Source organism: Hyperolius riggenbachi, chromosome 6, assembly GCF_040937935.1.
Source record: "Hyperolius riggenbachi isolate aHypRig1 chromosome 6, aHypRig1.pri, whole genome shotgun sequence".
Classification (NCBI taxonomy): domain Eukaryota; kingdom Metazoa; phylum Chordata; class Amphibia; order Anura; family Hyperoliidae; genus Hyperolius; species Hyperolius riggenbachi.
Window position 1 is genome coordinate 334061516 of NC_090651.1, and position 26633 is coordinate 334088148.

At 45.8% G+C, this 26633-nt stretch overlaps 1 protein-coding gene across 1 annotated transcript in view; it reads left to right on the forward strand.

The window, feature by feature from the left end:
• Window positions 1-5092: 5092 nt before the first annotated feature.
• Window positions 5093-26633, forward strand: part of MEGF8 (multiple EGF like domains 8) — a 101895-nt gene continuing 80354 nt past the window's right edge. Inside the window, exons 1-6 of the mRNA XM_068241508.1 lie at window positions 5093-5167; window positions 13108-13322; window positions 17172-17335; window positions 19760-19969; window positions 21037-21217; window positions 24612-24700. Of these exons, the coding sequence (XP_068097609.1) occupies window positions 13136-13322; window positions 17172-17335; window positions 19760-19969; window positions 21037-21217; window positions 24612-24700 (831 nt within the window). The 5' untranslated portion in view covers window positions 5093-5167; window positions 13108-13135. The remainder of the gene's footprint in view (window positions 5168-13107; window positions 13323-17171; window positions 17336-19759; window positions 19970-21036; window positions 21218-24611; window positions 24701-26633) is intronic.

Here is a 26633-nt window from a genome sequence, read left to right on the forward strand (position 1 = left end):
CCCCACCGCCGCTCTCTCCCTCCCCCCCCCCCCCCCCCCCGCGCTATAGCCCCCCGAGTTTAGCAACAAGTTTTGTCGCTAACTCGGAGGTAAACAAAGGTGAGAGGAATTCCCTGTTTAAAACGCACGCCAGTCACACAGTACATGCATACACCACAGTCGGCCTCGGTAATCTGTCAAATCGGTGGCACCGGGAGTAAGAAAAGAACACACACAGAGCGATATGTGCGTTCAAGATTCACTTCAAAGGTCTATTTACTTTTCTGCTGTTATAAAGAAGAAAATTACACATTTTGCATCATAGAAGAAAAACAGCCAATGAATGCTATTAATATAATGAGCAGAGAATAATTCATGAGCACTAAACCTTCTCATAACAATGACTTGTCCATCATTCTTGCATACAGTTAATATTACGGCTAAGTTCTGATGTTTTGGGCAGTTCTAGCAATGTTCAGGCAACTAAAGTAAACAATTATCATTCCCTGGCCAGATGATGTTATTCAACCTTGGCTAACTGGACAGAAAAATATGGTTTGTGGGAAACATGAATAACAGTTTAAAGGGAACTTACCATTTCATAAATCTCCCTAGTGACTTCACATAAAAAAATGGCTTCACAATGGCTTTCTTAACCACTTGAGGACCCACCCTTTACCCCCCCTTAAGGACCAGCGCTGTTTTTTGTGATCTGTGCTGGGTGGGCTCTACAGCCCCCAGCACAGATCAGGGTGTATGCCCCCCTTTTCTCCCCCCTATGAAGATGATGTGCAGTGGGGGTCTGATCGCTCCTGCTGGCTGTATTGTTGCGGGGGGGCACCTCAAAGCCCCCCTCCGTGGCGAAATTCCGCTTCTCCCTCTCCTACCTTGCCCCCTGGTGATCGGGGCTGCACAGGACACTATCCGTCCTGTGCAGCCTGTGACAGGACGTCCCCTGTCACATGGCGGCGATCCCCGGCCGCTGATTGGCCGGGGATCACCGATCTGCCTTACGGCGCTGCTGCGCAGCAGCGCCGTACAATGTAAACAAAGGAGACATACGTCTCCTACGTTTACATTTAGTCTGCGAGCCGCAATCAGCGGCTCGCAGGCTATCCACGGAGACCCGCTCCGTGATCTGACAGGAAACGGCCGCTCGCGCGAGCGGTCTTTCCTGTTTAATTAGGGAGGCACCTGACGACGCAGAACTGCGTCGCTGGTCCTCCAGCTACCACTTTGCCGCCGCACGGTATGAGTGTGCGGTCGGCAAGTGGTTAAAATATAAAATATGTACAATTTGATGTAATATAAAAAGTTACAATATAAACAAAATGGCATCTAAAGAAATAAAATGGCCACTAAGAACAAAATGGCTGCCGCTCAGCACAAAATGGCTGCTAAGAGGTTCAAATAATCTTATCAATGAAAGACACACAGTGTCTCTCAGTGACCCAGAGGTTATACAAGTGAAAGTGGGCCCGTTGCGGTTCACAGGAGCGGCAGTTCTTGCGGCTACCTGATCTGCTCAGTCCTGCGGATCAGGTAGCCTACTTATTTTTTTTAGGCTCAGGCTCTCTGACTACTGGGGGGGGGGGGTCCAAACTTGAAACACAGCTTTTGCTGATTGCCCCAGGAACTCTTAGGGTGCGTGTACAGCGGGGCCTTGCGGTGTATTGGAAAATACAAACGTCTTGCTAAAACGATGCAATTATATTGTAATGATACGTTCACGTTGACGAGTTAGCAGTTAGGTGACACCCATCTGCATAGTGTGAAACATGCTGCTGTGCAGTACCGGACAACATGCACCTTTACAGCTGCAGTGAAGCATATTTTCATATCATATCAGCATATCATTGACTCCCTGCATCGCAATGTGCTCATAATATACAATGTGAATTTTCTCCTCTGTTGTGAGGGCTCATTTCCACTATTGCGAATTCGCATGCGTTTTTCGCATGCAAATTCGCATAGCAATACAAGTGAATGGGACTGTTTCCACTTGTCAGGATTCCTTTGCGTTTTTCTGTGCAGAAAAAATTCGCATGGCAGAGCCATCAGAATTCGCATACCGCATACCGCTATGCGAATCGCATACAATGTACTTAATAGGAAATTTGCATGAGGTTTGGGTATGCGAATTTTCATGCGAATTTGCATGGAAACAATAGAAAAGCACACCAGCACTGCCATGGTTAAATTCGCATACATCGTCATCCATGCGAATTCGCATAAAAATTCACATAGACCCGCATGCGAAATTCGCATCCGCATGCGAATTTTTACGCGGCGATTCGCACCGCACAAGTGGAAATGCAGCCTGATTCTGTTGTTATAGGGCAAGCAATGTAATGCACCAGTGTGAGCCTGGCCCTTAACCTATTACATTTTATAAAAGGTAGACAATTATCTCCATAGAGGGAACCCTCTGAATAGTCCAGAGGCTTCTCAATCTTCCTACACTACTTCATTCCTGCGCCAGGACCTCTTCTATAATATTACATTAATGTTGAATATTGCTCACTGCCCGCACCTGTGCACTAGCATAGAGCTGCTTGTACATGTATTTTTTGCTATGTACAGGGGGAGGCTCTGTGCTACAGCGCAGACAGGGTCGGACTGGGCCACAGTAGTACAATTGTTTCCCTCGGTGGGCCCCCCCTCCAGGTCTCTGGTGCCCCCCCCCTCCCCTTGTCTCACAGAGCTCCAATTGCTGCCTGCAGCACAAAAATTCTCTTCTCAGTGCTGTAATCACTCATGCTGAGAGCAGTGGCGTAGCTAAGGAGCTGTAAGTCTCAATGCAAATTTTACAATAGGGCCCCCCAAGCACTCTATACATAACAATTGATACGACGCACCAAAACCTGCCAATGGCAACTGCAGTGTCAGAGGCGCAAGAATGGGATGAGAAATAGCTTGTTAATGATTACCACTGTTCAAAGTATCTATAGAAGTGATTATTATGAGCAAAGGACCAATAGAGAGGTAATACTGTAGTTGAGGGAGGGCCCTTCGGGGCCCCTTTGGCCCAAGGGCCCCGATGCGGTTGCAACCTCTGCGGTCGCAACCTCTGCAAAGAAGGAAATTACTTTATATTGAAGGAGGGGACTCTATGCAAAGTTTTGCTGGACAGCAGTGTCTCTGAATTACAATGCTAAGATCATGTACATTTGGCCCTGTCCATAATACATCATGACCACGCCCACCTTCCGGTGCATGGTCACGCCCTTTTTTCACCGCAATCATGGGATGTGTGGGCCCCAGGTTGAAATTTCTTTGGTGGGCCCCCAGTGTCCCAGTCCGACGCTGAGCGCAGATTCATAACGCACCGGCGCCTGCGCAGTGTAGCTGTGCTCGTACATGGAGGGGAGTGCAGGCGCAAAGATGAAGAAAGTTTTTGATAGCAGCCGAGGAGTTCTGGAGGATCAGGGAAGACTGGAGAATCCAGAGCAAGGGCTTTACTACAGGGGGAGCAGCTCCTGTGACCCAGAGCTGTAAGGGGGCCCCAACTACATCTTCACTCCCTCCAATAAAGGGGTCCATCCTTCAGATCATGTGTTCTTCAGGAGTTGTTGTGGCTGCACTTGTTATGGGTGTAAAGGTTAGAATTAAAGCGGTATTGTCACCATAAAAATAGAATTTCAACAGCAACTGGTCTGAGTGTATTAAGTGATAAAGATGCTAATCCTGCATTCAAAACTTGCAAAACTTTTTCTGCTGGAGTTATCACATACTTCAGGAGCACAGGCTCTAGTGCCAACAGTGCCAAAAAGCTGAATGCTGGGAGTTCTTTTTATCTATAATATATTCCTCTTCCATTCATTTCCTTGCCTAGCTGCTTATCAGAAACACCCTCTGATCACTTGTGTTTACAAGCAAGGCTGAGGTGACTCAGCGATTGGAGGATAAGACAGTGCAGTTCCTAGTATACACCTCAGTGGGAGTGTCTGAAGACTCTGGGAGGAGGGCAGCTAATGAATACACAATGAGCAAGAGAAGGGAGGGGGGAAAACAAGAGACAGGGAGGATATGATGTCAGCATTAGCTTGGCAAGATGACCACTGCCTAGAATAGGATTTTCTGCTTTTCCTTTATAAAATTCACAGGATTCATTACGTGGATAGCACAATACATCTGTTATGTAAGTAGAAGTAGTATTTATCTACTTATATATGTGTTTTTTATTTCTAGGTTAGCATGGGTGTCGCTTGTTCTTTAAAGAGAATCTGTATAACAAAAAAATGCCCCTGGTGGGTACTCACTTCTGGAGAGGGAAGCCTCTGGATTCTATCTAGGCTTCCCCCGTCCCACTATCGCTAGAGGTCCCCAAACGGCAGCCATGTAAATATTTATCTTCATGGCTCCAGCGCAGGCGCGGTTCTTGGCTTGGAAATAGCCGATCCCAGTAGGGTACGCTCTACTGCGCAAGTCACCTGCGCTGTAGAGCGGACCCGACTGGGATCGCTATTTCCGAGCCGAGAGCCGCAGTAGCGCTCTGGCTGGAGCCACGTAAGGTAAATATTGCACAATTGTCAGCTGTGTATTCCGAGGGTCAGAGCGAGACCGCCGTGGGATGGAGGACGGGGAAGCAGCGATAGGATCAAGAGGCTTCCACCTCCCGAGGTAATTACACCCCAGGGGCACTTTTTTTTTAGTAGTCTCTTTAGGCCCAGATTTGTTTTATGTCTCTTGCAAGATGGGCCCCCAGACTACAAGGGTCATCAAAGGGTTAACAGTGTGAACATTTAGGGCCCAATAAAAGTTTTGGTGGGGGTGCCCATGATTTTTACTTATGCCCCTGATCCATTGGCTTTCCCCTATTGTGTGGTATCGAACTTTTTTTAATTTGGCTTCAGGTTTACTTCAATAACACTAATAAGCCCACTACAAAGACTATAAAAATGTTAGTTAATAGATAATTACATATAGATAGATAATAAATAGAAAGATAGATGGGTTAGCTCAGAAAGCCACACAATTTCAGAAGAGGGACATTAGCACTGCAGCAGCCACAGCCAGGCGCTGCACAGTCGAGAGACTCGAGACACACACAGTAGCGGGGTGACGTCACGCGCATGCTCCGTACAGGAGCGGACAGAGTGCTTCCGGTTTCTGCACATCTGGAGAGTTTTGCTTCCGGTTGATGTGGGGGAACAGGGGTGCAGGTAGCGGTCCGTGCAGCGGGAGGGTAAGTGATGGGGGCGATGTGTGAGGTTATCCCCAGATACTGCGTGCAGCCTGGTGCACCACAATGACCAGCATGCACAGACAGACTGTGGTGTGTATAGCTGGAGTCACATATGATTGTGGAGTGATGTTGCAGTTCCAGTGTATACTGCCAGGCTCTGCTGCCCATAGGAGGAGCAAGCTTTGCCAATCTCAAGCCTGGTGCACCACAATGCCCAGCATGCACAGGCAGGCTCTGGTGTGTGTGTATAGCTGGAGTCACACACTGTGGAGTGATGTTGAAATTCCAGTGTACACTACCAGGCTCTGCTGACCATAGGAGTAGCATGCTTTGCCAGTCTTAGAATGTGGAACTTTATGCAGTAGCAGATTATGCATGTGCAGCCTGTAGAGAGTAGTCAGTGACTGGCTATAGTAGCAGAGAGTAATGATGGACTAGCTGAACACAGATGTCCCATGATCTGTAATGGTACAGGCTCAGGTTGCCATGACACTCATGTTTATGTTGTGGGGGAGGGGGGAAATGGGATAAAGTCCTCCTGATGTAAATAGTTAAAAATAAGTGAGGTTTTTGCAGAGGCAAACTCCATGAAGTGTCATAGAATTGGACAGCGAGTACATAATCACCTGACGATGATCTGCAGGATCTCAATAGCCCAAGGGATCAGGTACTGACATCTTCAGGGCGACAGAGCACACACAACGCTTACACGTCATCAGCCTCTGGCTTAAATACGTGTGTGTTGCTATGCCTGTGCTTCCAGCAGGTGGGGGAGTGGCGAGAACAATAGCATTGTAAGTTGCTCGGCCATTGCTAAAGATCCGACATGCCAGATCCTTAGCGATTGTCGTGTGTCCGCTGTACCCACGCTGGTCTGATGCCTAATTCTCGGCCATGGCTGTCGTTATCGTCCACCACGTTTGGGTTCAGAATAGCGTGAGTATGGGCCTTTTGACTACTTTAGGTGACCCAGAGGTGACCAGATTGTTGTGATTGCATGCACAGCATCTTCTCGAACTTTTAGGTTTCAGATATGTTGTAGTAATAACTACACCTACACTATTCAGCCAATTACACTGCTTCAAGTTGTGTTGAGTACCTTGATTGGAGACCTGTTCCCTATGAGGTTTCCCACTGGGTCAGCCTAAGTAGACTTTATTATTATTCTTATTTAGTATTTATATAGCGCTGACATCTTCCCCAGCACTGTACAGAGTATATAGTCTTGTCACCTAACTGTCGCTCAGAGGAGCTCACAATCTAATCCCTACCATAGTTATATGTCTATGTTATGTAACATGTAGTGTATGTATAGTGGTCTAGGGCCAATTTAGTGGGAAGCCAATTAACTTATCTGTATGTTTTTGGGATGTGGGAGGAAACCGAAGTACCCGGAGGAAACCCACACAGACACAGGGAGAACATACAAACTCCTTGCAGATGTTGACCTGGCTGGGATTCGAACCAAGGACCCAGCGCTGCAAGGCGAGAGCGCTAACCACTACACCACCGCCACTGTGCTAGACTAGCACGTGGTTTTGATAAAATTTCCTGATCAGTAGTTGATTGAATAGGAATCAGTATACACATGTATGATAGCTCTTCCCAGAGGAATAACTACTGTGGGAGCACTCCCTGGGAACACTGGACACAGGGGTCAGAAGGGGCCCCATCTTCTCATCCTCACTTCTTAAACAGGGTCCCCTCCAGAGGTCCCCCAATTACCTGCAAACAAGTTTATGCACAGCAGCTTAGGAAAGCAAGTCTTGTAATTCCTAGAAGCCCGCCCCCTCCAGCCTGCCTGACTTTCTTTGCATCAGTCTCCTGTTGTTGCTAAAGGTGCCCATCAGCAGTGGCTTCGATTGCATAATCATACCACATATCTATGTAGTGTGGGGGCTACATAAAGTATGTTCACTTATTTCATCATTCTGCTGCTTAAATTAGGGCTGTAACACAGACGCCAAGAGAAGGGATGCAAGTCAGCCTGTTGTCTTGAGGAGGAGGAGAATATACTGACCAATACGGGTGACCACTCAGGGGCAAACCCAGGATTTTCAGGGGGGGGGGGGATTCCTGAAAGGTCTCCCTCATCCACACACAATACAGTATAATAATATGGTAGGACATCATGCTGGGTACACAGAATGCAATTTCCCGTCTGACAGGATCTGACAATTATTTCCTAATCGTCCGATATGCCCCCGATCGACAACGGGATCGATCAGGAGCAGTTTTTATACAGATAATGAGGACAGCCGACATTGCTAATGAAGGGGTAAGTGAAGCATTCACACAACAGGGCACAGGGCTGTGCTCATACCTGATTCTGTTAAGTTCCCCAGAGCTGCTCCATGCTCTGTACACATGCTCAGTGTCGGACTGGGAGATGGAAAAACTGAGGAAATCCACTTGCTGGCCAAGCAGCAGTTATCATGTGTTGCTGCTCACAGTGAAGACTTGCTACAGGTTTCTATTAGGAGTGATAACACATGGATTCTGCTGCTTTGCCGGCAGGTGGATTTCCTCAGCTTTTCCACCTCCCAGTCCGACACTGCACATGCTGCTGCCCCGTGCTCTGTACCCACGGCGCTGCCCCGTGCTCTGTACCCACGGCGCTGCCCCGTGCTCTGTACCCACGGCGCTGCCCCGTGCTCTGTACCCACGGCGCTGCCCCGTGCTCTGTACCCACGGCGCTGCCCCGTGCTCTGTACACACCCTGCTTCTACATCCAAAGTCAACTGTAGCAGGGAAAGAAAGGGGGCAGTGCTGTGAGCTGCAGGATGGCTGCAGATATTCTGGTGTCTAAACTTGTCCCTGTCCCCAGACGCTGCACCGGCCCTGGTCCGAGGGGGGGATTCTGGGCAACTGTAATCCCCCCCCCCCCCCCCCCCCTGTGTTTGCTTATGCCACTGTACTGCTCTGTATACTCTCCTCCATATTTATAGCTTGTATACCTGGCACTACAAATTCTTTTTTTGAATTGATTGGAATAAAGAGAAGGTTTTACTGTGGATGTGCACTACCTCATCTGTTCTCTGCGAAGAGAAGGGAGCCAACAGAAGAGCGACATAGAAATGGCAGTGCAGTGTGTGCTGAAGCAGCTATAAGCGAGCGCTGTAATAACAGCGGAGGAGATTTGGGCGCAGCCGGTGCCACCATAGACCGTAATAGCAATTACGGCTATAGCGGTGCACACTGGGAGTAACTTTGGCAAGTTACTTTGAAAACACTGTAATTCGGGCGCCAGAAATAGCTGGAAGCCGAATTACATCATTCCCCACTATCCACGTGGACCTGGAGGGGGAATAGTAATTAACGCCACCGGGACATGGGGCGGCAGCAGGATAAGCCGTATATAGATGGGAGGAGCGATAATGGCTGTAGGATTATTTGAGGGGGGGGGACCACATAATGACCACATGTTTCCTTAAGAGGTGCTGTAGTGAACATGAAACAAAGAATACAATTGCTTATTTCTTTACAATATTCATATATACTACAGATCATTTAGTCAGTGTTTGCCCATTGTAAAATCTTTCCTCTCCCTGATTTACATTCTGAAATTTACTCCAGGGGGTGACATCTTTAGTCCTGTCAGGTGATCTGTACAGAATGTTTGTTACTGAGAGTTCTATGCACAGAGGGAGACACTTGCTTGGCAGTTGGAAAAAGCAGTTATTTCCCACAATGCAACGAGGTTCACAGAGAGCAAACTGTCAGGACCATGGCCATGACATCACATTGTGGGAGAGGGTTCGCTACAGTATCACTCACACAGACCCCATGATGATCTGTTTTAGAAAAGGTAAAGATTTCTGGTGGGAAAGGGGATATTGGTTACTGATTGGAATGAAGATCAATCAAATTGCTTGCAGTTCCTCTTTAGTAAATGGGCGCCTTGGCTACGGGAGTCACCACAAAGTGGAGTTGGGGGGATCACATTTTTGCTGCAGTGCATGCAAGAAGTGTTGAATCAGGATAATACCATTGATTGCTGCAGTGCATGGCTCTTCTTCCAGTCTTTTGTTTCCAGCTAGTTCCCACAAGCTCCTGATTTTCACTGCACCTTGGCATCTGCAAGTCCACACCACAGAATGTGCACAATTTATTCATATTTATTGACATATCCAGATCCTCAACAGCTGATAATACAATTGTTTAGCACTTGTTTCTGATCAGTCTGCAGGAGGACAGTTCAGTCATCTTGGGAAACCATTTATCACACTGGAAATAGGTTTTGGTTTGTGTTTACTGTTTACTGGACTAAACATTTTATGAAACTTTTTAAAAAATACTTTTCTTCAGATGTTTTCAGCTGTAAAAGCATTATACCAAAATAGCCTTTTGACTATTATTCTTCTTCTTATTTATTGGATTTATATAGCGCCAACATATTATGCAGCGCTATACAGTACATAGGATTACAGACAATGATAACGGGTGGCAGCACAATACAGGTAATAGGCAATACGATACACAATAGAATACAGGTAGTATAATGCCAGGTCATACACTGGAGTGGTAGAGCTGATAATACAAGTTCACATATTCTGGGCAGTGTGTACAATCATGTATAATACACAAGGAGAGAGGGTCCTGCCAAAGCCTTACATTCTAGAGGACTAGATAATGCTTTACGGATAACAGAATCGCTTGGTTCAGCCTGCAAGAAACTGACTGTTTTTATTATTAAAGGGGAACTGAAGAGAGAGGTATATAGAGGCTGCCATGTTTATTTCCTTTTGGGCAATACCAGTTGCCTGGCAGCCCTGCTGATCCTCTGTCTCTAATACTATTAGCCATAGCCCCTGAACAAGCATGCAGCAGATCAGGTGTTTCAGACTTTAAAGTCAGATCTGACAAGACTAGCTGCATGCTTGTTTCTGGTGTTGTTCAGATACTACTGCAGAGAAATAGACCAGCAGGGCTGCCAGGCAACTGGTATTGATTAAAAGGAAATAAATATTGCAGCCTCCGTATACCTTTTACTTCAGTTCCCCTTTAAACATTTTATGCTAAGATATTCCTAAAGCAGACCTGAACTTCTCTCTGCTCTAAAAGATAAGTATAAAAGAAAGATATTTCCTGTTAAGCAATACCAGTGGCCCTGCAGCCCTGCTGATTTATTTGGCTGCAGTAGAGTCTGAATAACACCAGAAACAAGCATACAGTATATCTTGTCAGATCTGACAATATTGTCAGAAACACCTGATGTGCTGCATGCTTGTTCAGGGTCTATGGCTAAATGTGTTGGAGGCAGAGAGTCTGCAGGATAGCCAGGCAACTGGTATTGCTTAAAAGGAAATACTGTTAATATGGCTGCCTTCATATCCCTCTCGTTTCAGTTGTCCTTTAACCACCTCCTGACCGCCTCATGCTGATGGGTGGTGGGAGAGAGGTGCCTCCAGGATCACCTAACAGCAATTTGGAGTCAAAGTCCTGGAGGCGGGACTAGCAGGGAACGACCGCTCGCTCATGCGCCCATGAGCAAGCGATCCGGGATCAGCCTGCCAGCCATAATCAAAGCTGGCAGCAATATAGAAAGAAGACAAATAAACATTGGTCTAGTGCAGCACTGTACTGTATATTCTCATAGGCTGATACCTATGAGAATATACTATAGTGTATGGGTCGCAGTCTAGGGCCTATTGGGGGGGGGGGGGGAGGGGGAAATAAGAGTAATAGGGTTTAAAAAAAAAAATCATCTTTCATGAATAAAAAAACAAAAAACATTGCAGCAGCAGCAGTGAGGCTTTGTTCACATTGAAATCGCAAACGTGAGCGATTTTCGATTTTGTGGGCGAATCCCCCCCCCCTCCCGGCGCTCGGGTGTGTCGCTGTGGTTTCTATAAGCACTTTTGCAGAGCGATTTGCTTTTATCTTCCTGACGTCAGTCAGGAAGTGAACTCATTGACCCGGAAAAGAATAAATACAATGTATTTATCTTAAAAATTGATACAGGCAGCGCTTTGCTGAGCTGATCAGAATTGAACCGTTCAGCTGTGAACACTTTCATAGAGAATCATTGCACAAGCGTTTTTAAGGCAATGTTCTAAATCGCCGGCCCTCGAAAAAAACGCAAAGCGCCCTAGAAGTGAACAAGCCCTAAGAAATCACCAAAAGAAAGCTCCATTAGTGGGAAGAAAAAAGGGTAAGATTCAACTGGGTGCTAAGTTGTATGGCCGAGCAATAAACCGTTAAAGTTGGGAAGTGCTGAATTAAATCACTTGGTCACTAGGGGGGGAGGGGGTAAAAACCTGTGGCCACCAGATTTGACCGCCAGGTTGATCTTTTTCTGATCGAAGTCTCATCAGAGAGGGATCTATTGCTTGGAGGAATTTGCCTTTTGTGTTTTCAGAGATTTATTGCTGCCACACACTGTGCACAGATTGCCAATAGATTCCAGCATATAATCTGTGGTCTCCTGCCCTGAACTGTCGCCCTAATAATAATGCACGATTGTTAAAGGACACTTAAAGTGAGAGGGATATGGAGGCTGCCATATTTATTTTGTTTCAAACAATACTAGTTGCGTGATAGTTCTGCTGATCTCTTTGACTGCAGTAGTGTCTGAATCACACACCTGAATCAAGCATGCAGCTAATCTAGTCGACTTCAGTCAGAGCACCTGAGACAAAAGTTCAGCATGACAGCCAGGCAATTTGCACTGTATGAAAGGAAATAGATATATCAGCCTCCATATTCCTCTCACTTTAGGTGTGATTTAAGGGAGACCCTAGATGAAGACTACTGCAATGCCCTGCTGTCTGGTCTCCCTATGACCCGAACAGCCCCACTGCAGTCCATCATGAATGCGGCAGCCAGAATTATCCACTGCTCCCATCGCTCCACCACGGCAGATCCCCTCCTAGAATCCCTCCACTGGCTTCCTATCCAGTCCAGAATCAGATTCAAGATACTGTGTCTGACCTACAAATCTGTCCACAAAGCCTGTCCAACCTACATTTCCGATCTTACTCAGAGGTACACACCTAGCCGCTCACTCCGCTCCTCCAATGAACTTCGCCTAACCGCCCCCCGCATCACCCAGTCCCATGCACGCCTCCAGGACTTCTCAAGAGCTGCTCCAACACTATGGAACTCCCTACCTCCACCCATTAGGGCAGCCTCCTCCTTCAACATCTTCAAGAAAGCCCTCAAAACTCACCTTTTCACTCTGGCCTACTACCCCTCACAAGTGCTCTAAACCCACAGCTGAACTCTGGTCTCCTACCTTTCGTGTCCCTACCTTTCCCTCTATATTGTAAGCCTTTGGGCAGGGTCCTCTTTCTTTTGTGTCCTACCTGATCATGCACCTCCATTACTGGGCACCCATGCTAGGCATCTGAGTGAACCTAACTTGCCTAATCTCCATGCTTCCCTCCAGTGACTAAGCATTACCTTGTACTCATACTGTGCTGTGTGATCTGGTCTTTCTTGTATTCATGTATTGTCATTTTGCTGTATGTCACCCCTAAATATTGTATGTATCCCTATTTATTGTCCAGCGCTGCGTAATATGTTGGCGCTTTATAAATACAAAAAATAAATAAGACTCCTTTGGTAATGCTGTGTGCGTTTATGCACATAAACACAGGATAAGAATCCGTCAACAAAAGTTGGACATTACTTTAAAAAATGTGATAAAAAGCACAGTTTAAACTTCACACGTTTAGGAAATATAACCCTAAGTTGAGTTTATGTAACTCATTGCTTGGCGGTGGTGTGTTTGGTGGTGGTGACTGACTGTTATTGTTTGTGCTTTTCTCTGGAACTTGTAAATGATTAATCTGCTGCTTGGACATGGATGGTTGGTCTGAGTGATCCAGTGAAGGAAATACTAGTAAGTGGTGTCCACCTGTCCAGACTGTTGTCTAAGCACAGTGGCTAATCAGTAATCATTGCTCACACACTTCTTTCTTCTACTTCCCACCTAGGTCCCCTCCTGGGAGATGTTGAGCAGGAATGGCAGCCCACTCTGGTGTCTGGACCTGCGGCTGGCATCTCTGCCTCCTCCTCCTGTCCCAGCTCCACGCCGCTTCATCTGGGGACTGTAAGGGCCAGCGGACAGTGCTGCGGAGCATGCCAGGATTCGTGAGTGACGGACCAGGAAACTATTCTGTGAACGGCAACTGTGAATGGTTAATAGAAGGTATGCAGTGTTCTCATTGTAGCTTGTAGCTCTCTGGTTTTTAAAACAGACCTGAACTCAGAACTTCCTCTCGACTCTAAAAGATAAGCAGCATCATACTAACCTTTAAAGAAAAGCATTTATTTGTTGGCTGATACAAATCCTGCAATAAATCTGCAGTGTATCTATGTCCTGCTTTCATTGAAACAGACATAAGGTTAACATCCTATGTTTACAAATTAGCTGCTCTGCCGAGGCAGCCAGTTGACATAGCTGAGAGATGAAATTACAGCTGTGATTAGTCACAGATAAGGGGGGATTAGACAGGCTAAACTCTCTAAATACATACAGATCGCATTTCTCTGTTTTCCTTCTGTTCTGTGCAAGAGTTCAGGTAATATCTGGGCAATTTTTTTCAGAAAATCACATTTAAGGAGAAAACACAACACTTCCTTAGGGTGGCCACTAACGATCCAATCTTTTTCATCCAATCTTACCAAATCTATGTAGTAGAAGAGTAAACTGATGGAATATGTTAATTGGATACTATAGGCAGGTCCCTTATAGTAGATAGAAATGGTAAGATTGGATGAAAGAGATTGGATTATTAGTGGCCACCATTAGGAAGGCTCCTGCTGGTCGCTGGTCTTTTAGGCCTCTTTTCCACAGGAGGGGTTCAGCCTTGATTGTCGAGCAGTTCAGCCTTCCAGCTGTTGGCCACAAGCACCTTTTGGCTGCAAATACATGGAGCCAAATGTCAGTGTTGTGCCTCATGTTTGACACGCAGCCGCATTACCCGGCGGACAAAAATCGTCTGTTGTTGCATCAGAGGATGGCAAGCGCTGTGCTCAGATGTGACGTCAAGGGGTGGGGGGGGGGGGTGGGGGGGGGGGGGGGCACCTGTCCTCCACCCATACTGAGTGCTAGGATGCACCTGGCCGGTGAACTGAAGCTGCGAACAAGCGGTGAATTCACCACCTTCAGCTCTTTGTGGAAAAGAGGCCTAACTTGGTTTAGAGGTTTCTTCTCATCCTGTTGTGCAGCAAAATCATTGGTTGGCTTCTGCCTTTTCTCTTCTTCTGAAGTTCATCTGCATCACAGATTAGTCGTGAACAATGGTAAGTTTGTATTAGTGCTGGAAGCCAAAACCACCCCTTTATTATTATTATTTATTTATAAAGCGCCAACATATTTCGTGGCGCTGTACAATGTAAGAAAACAAGGGATACATAATGAAACATACATCAAATATGAACACTGGTCCAAAGTACAGAACTGGTGATCACAATAGCAAATTTAACATGATGACTAAAATGTATAAATGTCTAACAGAATGCAAACAATTAAATGAATAACATTCCATGACACGAAAGGGTGAGAGCCCTGGCCTTGCGAGCTTACAATCTAACAAACTAAAACCCCGGCTTTTAACGTAGCTGTAGGGATAACAGTGGTGCCTGGATGAGTGAATCTGTGAATGCATTTGTTTGAATATTTGCATGCGAGAGTGCGAAGGGTTAATATTTTTGCTGTTTTCTGGTCACACCCCTTTCAGCACCTCCCTTTCCTTAATAACTTATTTAATGTCCTAACTAGAGGCGATGTGCCTGGATATATGTATTTTTTTCTTGTTACTGACCCCTGTGGCTAGGGTTTTAATTCAGAGCACTCCCTCCTTCCCCTGTATGTTTTTTTTGTCAGCATGCACACAGCTTGTGCTGGTGTATGTGCATGGTGCACATGGACACATAACGTTAGCTCCCTTGTGCGATTGGTAAGATGCACTATCTGTCCCAGGAGAGGACGTCAGGATGTGTGCTCCTAATCCATTGATAGGTTTGATGCAATGAATGTGTTTGCATGTCTGCACTATGCATGTTACAGGGCCAGAGTTAGGACACATATGTTTACCTGGGTACTTCTGCGCAGTATAGGTGACTAAGCATAAGAATGCATTCTTCTGTGAACGAAGACCCCGGCTTTTAACTTAGCTGTAGGGATGACAGTGGTGCCTGGATGAGTGTATCTGTGAATGAATTTGTTTGAACATTTGCATGCGAGAGTGCGAAGGGTTAATATTTTTGCTGTTTTCTGGCCACACCCCCTTCAGCACCTCCCTTTCCTTAATAACTTATTTAATGTCCTAACTAGAGGCGATGTGCCTGGATATATGTATTTTTTTCTTGTTACTGACCCCTGTGGCTAGGGTTTTAATTCAGAGCACTTCCTCCTTCCCCTGTATGTTTTTTTTGTCAGCATGCACACAGCTTGTGCTGGTGTATGTGCATGGTGCACATGGACACATAACGTTAGCTCCCTTGTGCGATTGGTAAGATGCACTATCTGTCCCAGGAGAGGACGTCAGGATGTGTGCTCCTAATCCATTGATAGATTTGATGCAATGAATGTGTTTGCATGTCTGCACTATGCATGTTACAGGGCCAGAGTTAGGACACATATGTTTACCTGGGTACTTCTGCGCAGTATAGGTGACTAAGCATAAGAATGCATTCTTCTGTGAACGAAGACCCCGGCTTTTAACTTAGCTGTAGGGATGACAGTGGTGCCTGGATGAGTGTATCTGTGAATGAATTTGTTTGAACATTTGCATGCGAGAGTGCGAAGGGTTAATATTTTTGCTGTTTTCTGGCCACACCCCCTTCAGCACCTCCCTTTTACTTAATAACTTATTTAATGTCCTAACTGGAGGCAATGTGCCTGGATATATGTGTTGTTTTTTTACAATCTAAAGGAATGGGGTGGAAACAAGAGGTGGGGAAGTATACAGTATATGTACAGTGCGTGATTAGGTTATTTAGTAAGGAGTAAATGTAGATGTGAGGTTGAAGGGTGCATGGCCTAAGCTAGAGAATATGCTTGTCGGAAAAGGTGGGTTATCCTTACTATAGCTCTGAAGGAGTGCGTTACTAACCCCACAGGACATGCACAGGTGATCACTGCAGGATACGACCAGGCAGGACACAGAAATAAGCAGATATTGTTTTATTTAACAGTAAAAGTGACATAAAAAGTCAGATACTTACCTATGGACAGAGCAGTCTCTGGATCCTATAGCACCTTCTCTGTCCTCTCTTGTACCCCTGGTTCCAGCACCGTCACCTCCTGAGGTCGGGTCTGCTTTAAAGGACTTCCGAGGCCAAAATCCGGCCCCCAAATGTAAAAAAAGTTATCTACCTGTATGACTTTCTAAGGCACGGAGGACGCCGTCCGCGCCCTCCGTGCCGTTCCGCCGGGTCCCCGCCTCTCAATACGACCCCGAATGGCTCCCGACCCCACGGCCAGGGTCGGGCTCTGCTGCCTGTATAAAGATGGCCGCCGACCCTGGCCGCGGCTGCGCACTCCGCATGGCCGCTACTGCGGCTGCGCAGCACTAGGGCCAACCCCCCGATCCACGCTACAGGAAACAGCCTGTTGCGTGGATCGGGGGGTTGGCCCTAGTGCTGCGCAGCCGCAGTAGCGGCCATGCGGAGTGCGCAGCCGCGGCCAGGGTCGGCGGCCATCTTTATACAGGCAGCAGAGCCCGACCCTGGCCGTGGGGTCGGGAGCCATTCGGGGTCGTATTGAGAGGCGGGGACCCGGCGGAACGGCACGGAGGGCGCGGACGGCGTCCTCCGTGCCTTAGAAAGTCATACAGGTAGATAACTTTTTTTACATTTGGGGGCCGGATTTTGGCCTCGCAAGTCCTTTAAGTCACTCCCTTACTGCATGATTGCTGCTCTGCACGAGATCACATAAGATGTGGCAGTAGTGAAATATCTCTGCCCCTTTCCTGCTGTTCAAATCTACAATCAGTTACAATCATGTCTTTTAAATGTAACTCGTCTTACATATTTTTCCTTTCTTTTGCAGCACCCAACAGTAATTACCGTGTGCTGCTTCGCTTCCTGTTCATGGACACGGAATGTACATACGACTACCTCTTTGTGTATGATGGAGACTCGTATAGTGACCGGCTATTGGCCAGCTTGAGTGGAAGCAGTCTGCCCCCTATGCTGGAGGCCACATCTGGGAAGGTACTGAACTTGTAAGGTTTCTTCTTGTTCAGGGAGAAGCAGGATGTGATCTATAACAGGGTGATAATGCACATTCCTTTATCACAATTCTGCTACTTTGAAAGACAGTATTTACCAGGGCTGTGGAGTCGGTACAAAAATCATCCAGCTCCGACTCCTCAGTTTATGATACCACGACTCTGATGACTCTAGTTTGCACATAACTATCTTGTTGATTGAAAGCGTAAGCCAGACGTTTTTAATCAAGATGACACCATTTATTGGCTAAAGAGAATCTGTATTCACAAAATGAAGTATAAACAAACATCCCTGCCTGTTTGGGGTCATCTCCTAGCCCCCTCTGTAATATTTTTGCTGCTCTCCGCTGCAATAAAGAGGGTAAAACAACTGTTTTATAAACTGTTTTGTAAACAGAAAAGATGGCCACCAAAACAGGAAGTACATCAGCAGAGCAGTGAACTCAGTTAATGCACAGTGAGTACACAGAGAATTCAGTGAGTTACACATTGAATTCAGTCTCCAGAGGTTATGTGCAAGTTTTGAAAGAGCTCTGTGTCAATGAAGCATGACAAGCTGTGTCTTGGCTCTGCACTTGTGTCAGCCTGACAGGCAGCTTCCTCCTCAGCCAGCTATTCTTTGTTCAGTTTATCAGTCTGTGTTTATCAACCTCAGATAGCCGACAAGCTGACAGTGAGAGCAGGGACATTGTCTGTGAGGAATAATCATCACAGGAGCACTGGAGGGGCGTAGAAGGAGTTAACTTGTTCACATTACTGAAGAGTTGGCAGCCTTCCAGACACAGAGAGAAATCCGACAGGGGAAAGATAAGTTGATTTATTACAGAGAAGGTGCAAGTAGAAAGTGCTGCAGTAAGCCAGAGCACAATGGAACAGCCTTAGGAACTTGTAGGATAGGAGAAATACTGCTAACATTTTTGTTACAGAGTCTCTTTTAAGAAAACCAGAGCTGACCTAAAACGAAGATTTGATACTCACCCGCGGCTTCCTCCTGCAGCCTAAACTTGTCTTTCACACTGGATTCGATGCATCGGAAGTGGGGCATCTGCCGCAAGAGCATTGTTGGGCTAGTTGTGTGGTGGACAGGGTTTTTTTTTTTTAAAACTGTTTTCACATTACGGAGCGCATGTGCGGAAGTGTAGTTTTTCAGTACACTTCCGTGCACTTCATATTTCTGCCACAGGAAGTGAGCGCTAGAGAGCCTCATTTCCTGTTTGGCTGTCAGCAAGAAGGGGGATTACTACATATTAATTCGGAAGTATCCAAAGGCTGTTTTTGGCGGTGCGGTCATTGAATCATCGCACCGCATAAAAAAACGATGGTTGGTAGTGTGAAACCAGCCAAATAAGGGTAAGCTTTCGGCTGACTCGTATCCTGTATCGAGTCTGAAGAAGCCTAAGTAGCCGAAGGCTTGAAGGTTGCAAAATCTTAAAATTTAAAATATATGTAAACACATACAAATAAGAAGCATTTTTCCTTCCAGAGTAAAATGAGCCATACATTACTTTTCTACTATGTTGCTGTCACTTACAGTTAGTGATAGAAATCTGACATTACCAACATGTTTTAGGCTAGTCCATCTCTCAATAGGGGATTCTCAGCATGGCCTTTATTCTTTATGAAGACACTTCTTGAAAAAGATTTATACAAATATGCTGGCCAGCCTCCCTGCTAGCTGCAAACTTTTTTGGCAGTTGAACAGAGCAACTGCCATTCACTAAGGCCTGAAACACACCAGAGGAGTTTTTCTGAGCGTTTTGAGTTTTTAAATCTGCTGCTAATGTTATCCTATGTGTCTGTGCACACTGGAGCAATGAGGTTTTGTTAAAAACCCCATAGCATTACATTGGGAAGAGCTTTTAGAGGTTTCAAAAGCTCTTCCCAATGTAATGCTATGGTTTTTTTTACAAAACCTCATTGCTCCAGTGTGCACAGACACATAGGATAACATTAGCAGCAGATTTAAAAACTCAAAACGCTCAGAAAAACTCCTCTGGTGTGTTCCAGGCCTAAGTGCTTTTGAAAATAAAGAAAACTCTGAGAATCCCAAATGAGGAGATGGGCTAGTTCAAAACCTGTCGCTTCTGTCAGATTTCTACTACTTACTGTAAGTGACAGCAGCATAAGAGAAAAGTAATTTATGTCTTATTTCACTCTGGAAGAAACATACTTCTTATCTGTATATGTTTACATGTATTTAAAATTGTAAGATTTTTGTGACAGTGGTCCTTTAAGGTGGCTACTAATGATACAATTTTTCGAACGATCTATTATGAACGATTCTTCATATGAAAGATCGAAAATGTTTGTTTGGAACCACTAATGGACAAAACTCTCCTAACCAATGCAATTCTTTTAAACTGATTTTAAGAGATAAGGAGATTCTCATATGTTTTATCTCTTTCAGATGCTTCTCCATCTCTTCAGCGACGCAAACTACAACTTGCTGGGGTTTAATGCCACGTACAGCTTCTCACTGTGCCCGCAAGGCTGCTCCGGACACGGGACATGCCAAGAAAACGCCCTGTGCTTGTGTGACCCGGGCTGGGGAGGGGACGGATGCCAAGTGCCTGACTGCAGCACCTACTGTCACCCCCACCATGGCACGTGTATCCAGGTAGCCTATGATGAGTAGCTGAAGCCTTCGTCTCAATTCATTATTGCAAAATGTTGAACTTGGGGATGTGAAATTATTTACATATGTAAGAGGCAAATCAGCACTATCACAAGCATCAAATCGGCTTTATCATGGTCTCCATAAGGTTCCATCACTGTTGTTCGTTCAAGTGTTCATAGATCGAAGAGGCGGGAGGGGGAGGCAAGTGATCGTAGCTCCAATGGGGTGGGGTGTCTGATGCAAACCATTGCGGATGGCCCAATGGTTCCTGAGTGCTCAGACCATTGTCTAACGGACAACCAATATGTAATCTGAGTGAACGGTCGGCACTTCAGACATAGGATATAGCTTAAAGAGGATCTGTAATGAAGCACTGGGGGATACTTACCTCGGGAGGGGGAGGATTCCACCACTCTCCTAAACTTCAGGGATCCAGTGCTGGCTTCGCTGAAACCACAGCCGACAAGGAGGTCTGCTGTGGCGCAGGCGTGGAAGGGGCTTCCCAATTGGGCTTAGACGGAAATAGCCGAACCCAATCAGTTCCGCCTTATTGCATAGACACGAGTCGTCTGCACAGTAGAGCAGACCCGATTGGGCTCTGCTATTTCCGCCAGAGCCTGATCAGAAAGCCGCTACTGCACCTGCGCTGGATCACGGTAGGTAAATATTTACTTTGCTGGTGATCGGGAGCTGTCAGCGCTGAATCCCATAGGGGAGGAGGGAGAGTGACTGAGGTGAACAATTATCTCAGGCCAGTTGATTGGCCAGGCTGATCGCTGACTGTGACATGGGGGGGGGACACTATACTTGCACTATATTCTCGGCAGAGGCAGTCATCATCTGGTGCCTTGCCGAGTTCTATCTACCTCGTGTATGAGGCTTTAGAATTAGAGCTTACCTACACAATCTGTCCAAAGTATTCAAAACCTGTTGCCTCTCATTCTTCATGTATATGGTAAGATTGGCCAATGAAAATTGTATGTGTGTATGCACCCTATGAGTGGAGTTTCGGATTGGTAAAAATTCCTGTTCCGGTTTGGTGCTTATAATGAGCTGTTGTCTTTCAGGAGAATCAGCCCTGTGTGTGTTTTCCGGGGTACATGGGGGAGCGATGTGACCTCTCCCTCGTGGATAACCAGGGATCGGGAACGTGGTACAACGTGAGCAGCCAGGATCCGGCCTTCACTCCTCGCACTGCCGCCGCCGGGGCCTTCCTGCCACCAACCAACTCCCTGTACATCTTTGGAGGTGAGCTGGAGGAAGATTGAGGAAAATATTTGCCTAACCTACTTTCCTCATTGTCTTCAAGTGTTGCTTTTAACTGACTGAAAAGGGTTAAAGAGACACTGAAGCGAAAAAAAAATTATGATATTATGATTTGTATGTGTAGTACAGCTAAGAAATAAAACATTAAGATCAGACACATCAGTCTAATTGTTTTTAGTACAGGAAGAGTTAAGAAACTCCAGTTGTTATCTCTATGCAAAAAAGCCATTAAGCTCTACGACTTTCAAAGTCGTGGAGAGGGCTGTTATCTGACTTTTATTATCTCAACTGTTTTCTTTTTCTCTGCCAGAGGAGAGGTCATTAGTTCACAGACTGCTCTGAAAGAATCATTTTGAATGCTGAGTGTTGTGTAATCTGCACATATTAGAGAATGATGCAATGTTAGAAAAAACACTATATACCTGAAAATAAAAATATGAGAATATTTTCTTTGCTGCAAATCTTCTAGTAATTATTCATAGTACACAACCAATTCATTATATCATATTTTTATTTTCGCTTCAGTGTCTCTTTAAGAAAAGCTATCTTCAACTAAACAACTTTTTGTGTGTGCGTGCGTGCGTGTGTGTATGTGTGTGTGCGTGCGTGCGTGCGTGCGTGCGTGTGTGTGTGTATGTGTGCGTGCGTGCGTGCGTGTGTGTGTGTATGTGTGCGTGCGTGCGTGCGTGTGCGTGCGTGCGCAAAGAAAGTAATCCATGAAAAGAAGGCTGCACCACTGTATCAATTATCTAAGTATTCTTTAAGGGAACACCACCTTTTGCACACACCACCTAAACTTTCTAGGAAGCACATAGCTTCCTAATCATGAAAAGACCAACAGACAATGATAGTGCTTCTTTGCATTCATCTGCAAGAACTTTTTTGCTGCCTTCCTGACCTTTGTGTCTGCCCTCCTTTGCCATATGAATAGCAGTGTAATACTAAGCAGCATTGTCTCCTACAGGACTTAGGCCCGATTCACATTAGCGTTTGCCAACGGAACCGGCCGTACGGTTCCGTGGTCCGTTCCGCTGAGCGGACGAAAAAATGCTGCAGGACCCAATTTTCCGGACCGTTTTGCTCAGCGGAACAAGTATTTATCTACTGTACTTCTGTATGTATTTTTTTTCCTGGGAAAGTATGGCTCTCCCTTCTGCTTTAAGTTATAATTACCTGCTGGTCTTTGTCTTCTAACTCTCTCTCCGAGCCCTGTGTCCACCAGCTTCCGGCATGTAGCCCCACCCCCTTTTAGAGAAATGCTGTGGGGTTTCCGTGGCATTTTCCCTATCTCACCATGACACGTCTCTGTGAGGGGGTAATGCTACACATCGGGGGGCGGCGGGCTCGAGGAGAAAGTTGGAGGAAAGATTAGAGGTGCATACACACATCAGACTATAGTCTTTGGAAACTGAAAGATCACAGACCAATCTTACCACCCTTCATGTAGTAAGAGAGCCATACTCTACACAGTCTTTTCTATGGAGCTGAACTCCACATCAGAAAAAAATCTTTGCAAGATGCTGCACACACAGATGCTGTACAGACACAAAAGATCAGTATCTGCAAAAGATCTGTTCCTACCAAAAATCCATTCCTGCAAATTGCAATGATAGTCTATGAGATCTGCATCATACACACATGATTTAACTGACATTCATCTGCAGATCAAATCCACCAGGATGGATTTTCAGATCTGCGGATGATTGCTTGATCTGCAGATGAATGTCAGTTAAATCATGTGTGTATGATGATCTGCAGATCTCATAGACTATCATTGCAATTTGCAGGAACGGATCTTTGGCAGGAACAGATCTTTTGCAGATACTGATCTTTTGTGTCTGTACAGCATCTGTACTCACATTACCCCCAAAACGAACAGCTGCTGCAACTGTCCCACTCTGGACCCTGTCAGGTCCAGTGTCTTTGTCGGACGAGATCTCCGCACTTTGATTGACCTAGTAGGCTGCCTGTCACTTGAAAGTCAGCCTTTGGGACAAAGTGTGGGGATCTCGTCCTATAAAGTGAATCAATCCCCAAGTCAGCTAATTGTACAAGCTGTTAGTCGGTATTTCTCCTGTCTGGCTCTCCGGGAAATTGCTGATGTTGCTGAAAGATGTATCTGACACCTTCCCCTGCCCAGCGGATAAACTGAATACACATCACCATGGCAACAGGTCAACAGGACCCTCTGCTGCGCATGCGCACTGTTCCAGTTTGAACCATATTGTATGGCTCTCACAAAATTACATTTTAAAGAGACTCCGTAACAAAAATTGCATCCTGTTTTTTATCATCCTACAAGTTCCAAAAGCTAATCTAATGTGTTCTGGCTAACTGCAGCACTTTATACTATCACTGTCTCTGTAATAAATCAATGTATCTTTCCCCTGTCAGACTTGTCGGCCTGTGTCTGAAAGGCTGCCAAGTTCTTCAGTGTTGTGGTTCTGCTATGAACTCCCCCTTCCAGGCCCCTCTCTGCACACTGCCTGTGTGTTATTTAGATTAGAGCAGCTTCTCTCTTCTCTCTTATCTTTTACAAGCTGGATAAATCGTCCTCTGAGCTGGCTGGGCTTTCACATACTGAGGAATTACAGACAAGGGCAAAGCTGTTTGCAGGAAGAAAAGAGCAGCCTGAAACTTCAGTGCATGAGAACTGCAGGGGCAAAGAAACACACAAATGATCTCTTGAGATTCAAAAGGAATGCTGTATACAGCCTGCTTGTGCATGGATGTATTTTCTATGTGTGGACATACTGTACATCAACCTACTTCCTGTTTTGGTGGCCATTTTGGTTGTTTACAAACAAACATTTAAAAACTGTTTTTAACCACTTTTAATGCGGCGAGGAGCGGCGAAATTGTGACAGAGGGGAATAGGAGATGTCCCCTAACGCACTGGTATGTTTACTTTTGTGTGATTTTACCAATACAGATTCTCTTTAAAATACGTGGCGCTTATGGCTCTCTAAGCCAAAAAGGTTCCTGACCCCTGGTGTAGAGTATGGCTCTCTTACTACATGAAGGGTGGTAAGATTGGTCTGTGATCTTTCAGTTTCCAAAGACTATAGTTTGATGTGTGTATGAGCCTTAGCAGGTAAATAAATGTTAGAAGAGGATCCATAGAATCTAAAATTTAGACGGAATAGGCTCTTTAAGCTTCAGGTCATGTTACCAAATTTTTGAGGCTAAAAGCACTTTGGCTGTCTGTCATACTAAGAAGAATGATATGTTGCAACCTGTGCCTGCAGATCAACGAGTAATAGTTCCGAGCAGTTGAATCTAAGTATTGTAAAGTTGTTGTTTTTTTTTCTCTTGAATGTGTGCGTTATTTCATCGTTATCTAAATCGCCAGTCTAATGTTTGTTACTGTCCTCAGGTCTGGATCTGAATTCTGCTCTTCAGGATATGGCCATTTACAACTTCACCTCCAACACCTGGGAGAGAAAAACCTACTATATCAGTCCGGTATGCAGTGCTGCAGCCATTGGATGCTGTATATTCCCTTCTGCCTTCACTAAATATAAAGACAGAACAGCTGCAAGCCATTTGTATATGTACCCTGCTGCCGCTCAAATCTCCGGTGGGGTAAAATACTATTCCCCCTCCAAGTCCTCGCAACTCAGAGGGAGATGTAATCTGTGGTCTGCCGATCGCTGAAACCCTGAATTACCCTTACAGTATAACATTACTGCTACAGTGGCGCCTAATTCGGCGCTGACTGCTGTGTGCCGAAACCACCTGCTTCGGCTGGAAGGGCTGCATGAGCCATTTTGTAATTTAATGGTCATTTAGATTTGCCTTTCTATTTAATTTGTTGCCATGATTTTTAGAAACTCGTATTTCACTTCTTTGTAGCCATGGCAGCAGTGCTGCGTTTGGAGTACAGATTTAGTCCCCTTGGTGTAAAATCCTGCTTTGGGCTGAATACATAAGGTTACCTAGAAACTTTGCTGGGCACACGGGGAGATTTATCAACACACTACCGACAGGTTTTTCTTTTTAATCTGTTCTAACCAGCAGGGAGAACAGTTCTGCACGATAATAAGAATTTTCTTAAAGGGATACTGTAGGGGGGTCGGGGGAAAATGGGTTGAACTTACCCGGGGCTTCTAATGGTCCCCCGCAGACATCCTGTGTTGGCGCAGCCACTCACCGATGCTCCGGCCCCGCCTCCAGTTCACTTCTGGAATTTCTGACCTTAAAGTCAGAAAACCACTGCGCCTGCGTTGCCGTGTCCTCGATCCCGCTGATGTCACCAAGAGCGCACAGCGCAGGCCCAGTATGGTCTGTGTCTGCGCAGTACACTCCTGGTGACATCAGCGGGAGTGAGGACATGGCAACGCAGGCGCAGTGGTTTTCTGACTTTAAAGTCAGAAATTCCAGAAGTGAACTGGAGGCGGGGCCGGAGCATCGGTGAGTGGCTGCGCCAACACAGGATGTCTGCGGGGGACCATTAGAAGCCCCGGGTAAGTTCAACTCATTTTCCCCCGACCCCCCCCTACAGTATCCCTTTAAATCCTAGGTAATAGTGGCAGTTTAGCATGAATTTCTAGAGCTGCACTACAGTTAAGAAAAGTGCAAATCCATCTAAACTAGTGCAGATTAAAGTGCTTGATAGCAGTTCTACAGATGTAGAACTGCAGGCTAGACATGATTGCAGAGTGCAGGCTAGACATGATTTGTGTGGTGCTCCTCCCCCCTGCTGAATTCCTCCTCAGAGCCTGCTGCTTTCAATACAGCAGGCGTGTTGGTTACCTCAGCAACAGCAATTCCCCTCACACACTGCACTGTCTGAGAGACCTTCCTAGCTCCTCCTATTATACAACAGTTTTAGAAGGAATCTGCACTATCTAGTGATTTCTTAAGATGCCTGAGACAGTTCTGCATGGATGTCTAAAAAACCTACCAATATTTTGTCTCAGACACTCTTGAGAAATGTTCCTCACAGAGTGGGAAAGTGGCAATGGGTGGTGGCAAGTTGTGGCAAGTCTCAGTAAGAGCCTGTTTCCACTGTGCACGGCATGTCTTGCGATGCCAGCACAACTTGTGGCGTAACTACAATTAATGGGACCCACAGCAAAACTTTGATGGGGGCCCTCCCCCGATATTTACACCCATTCCCTTAGTGTCCTTCATGGCAAATAAATGTGACAGCCTCCATATCCCTCTCACTTCAATTGTCCTTTAACATAGAGAAGAACATTAATATATCAGTGCCAGTACTAGCTTATTCCTCTTTGCCTCATTATATTCCTGTACTGTAGTATAGTTCTGGTTGAGATGCAGGCACTACTGACCTTGCACTTTGGGTTTGCAGTTAGGAAAGAAGTCCAGCCTTATTATGTGGATAGAGAAAATCGGACCATAGGTCACCTTCTTCCTTAAAGTGTACCCAAGG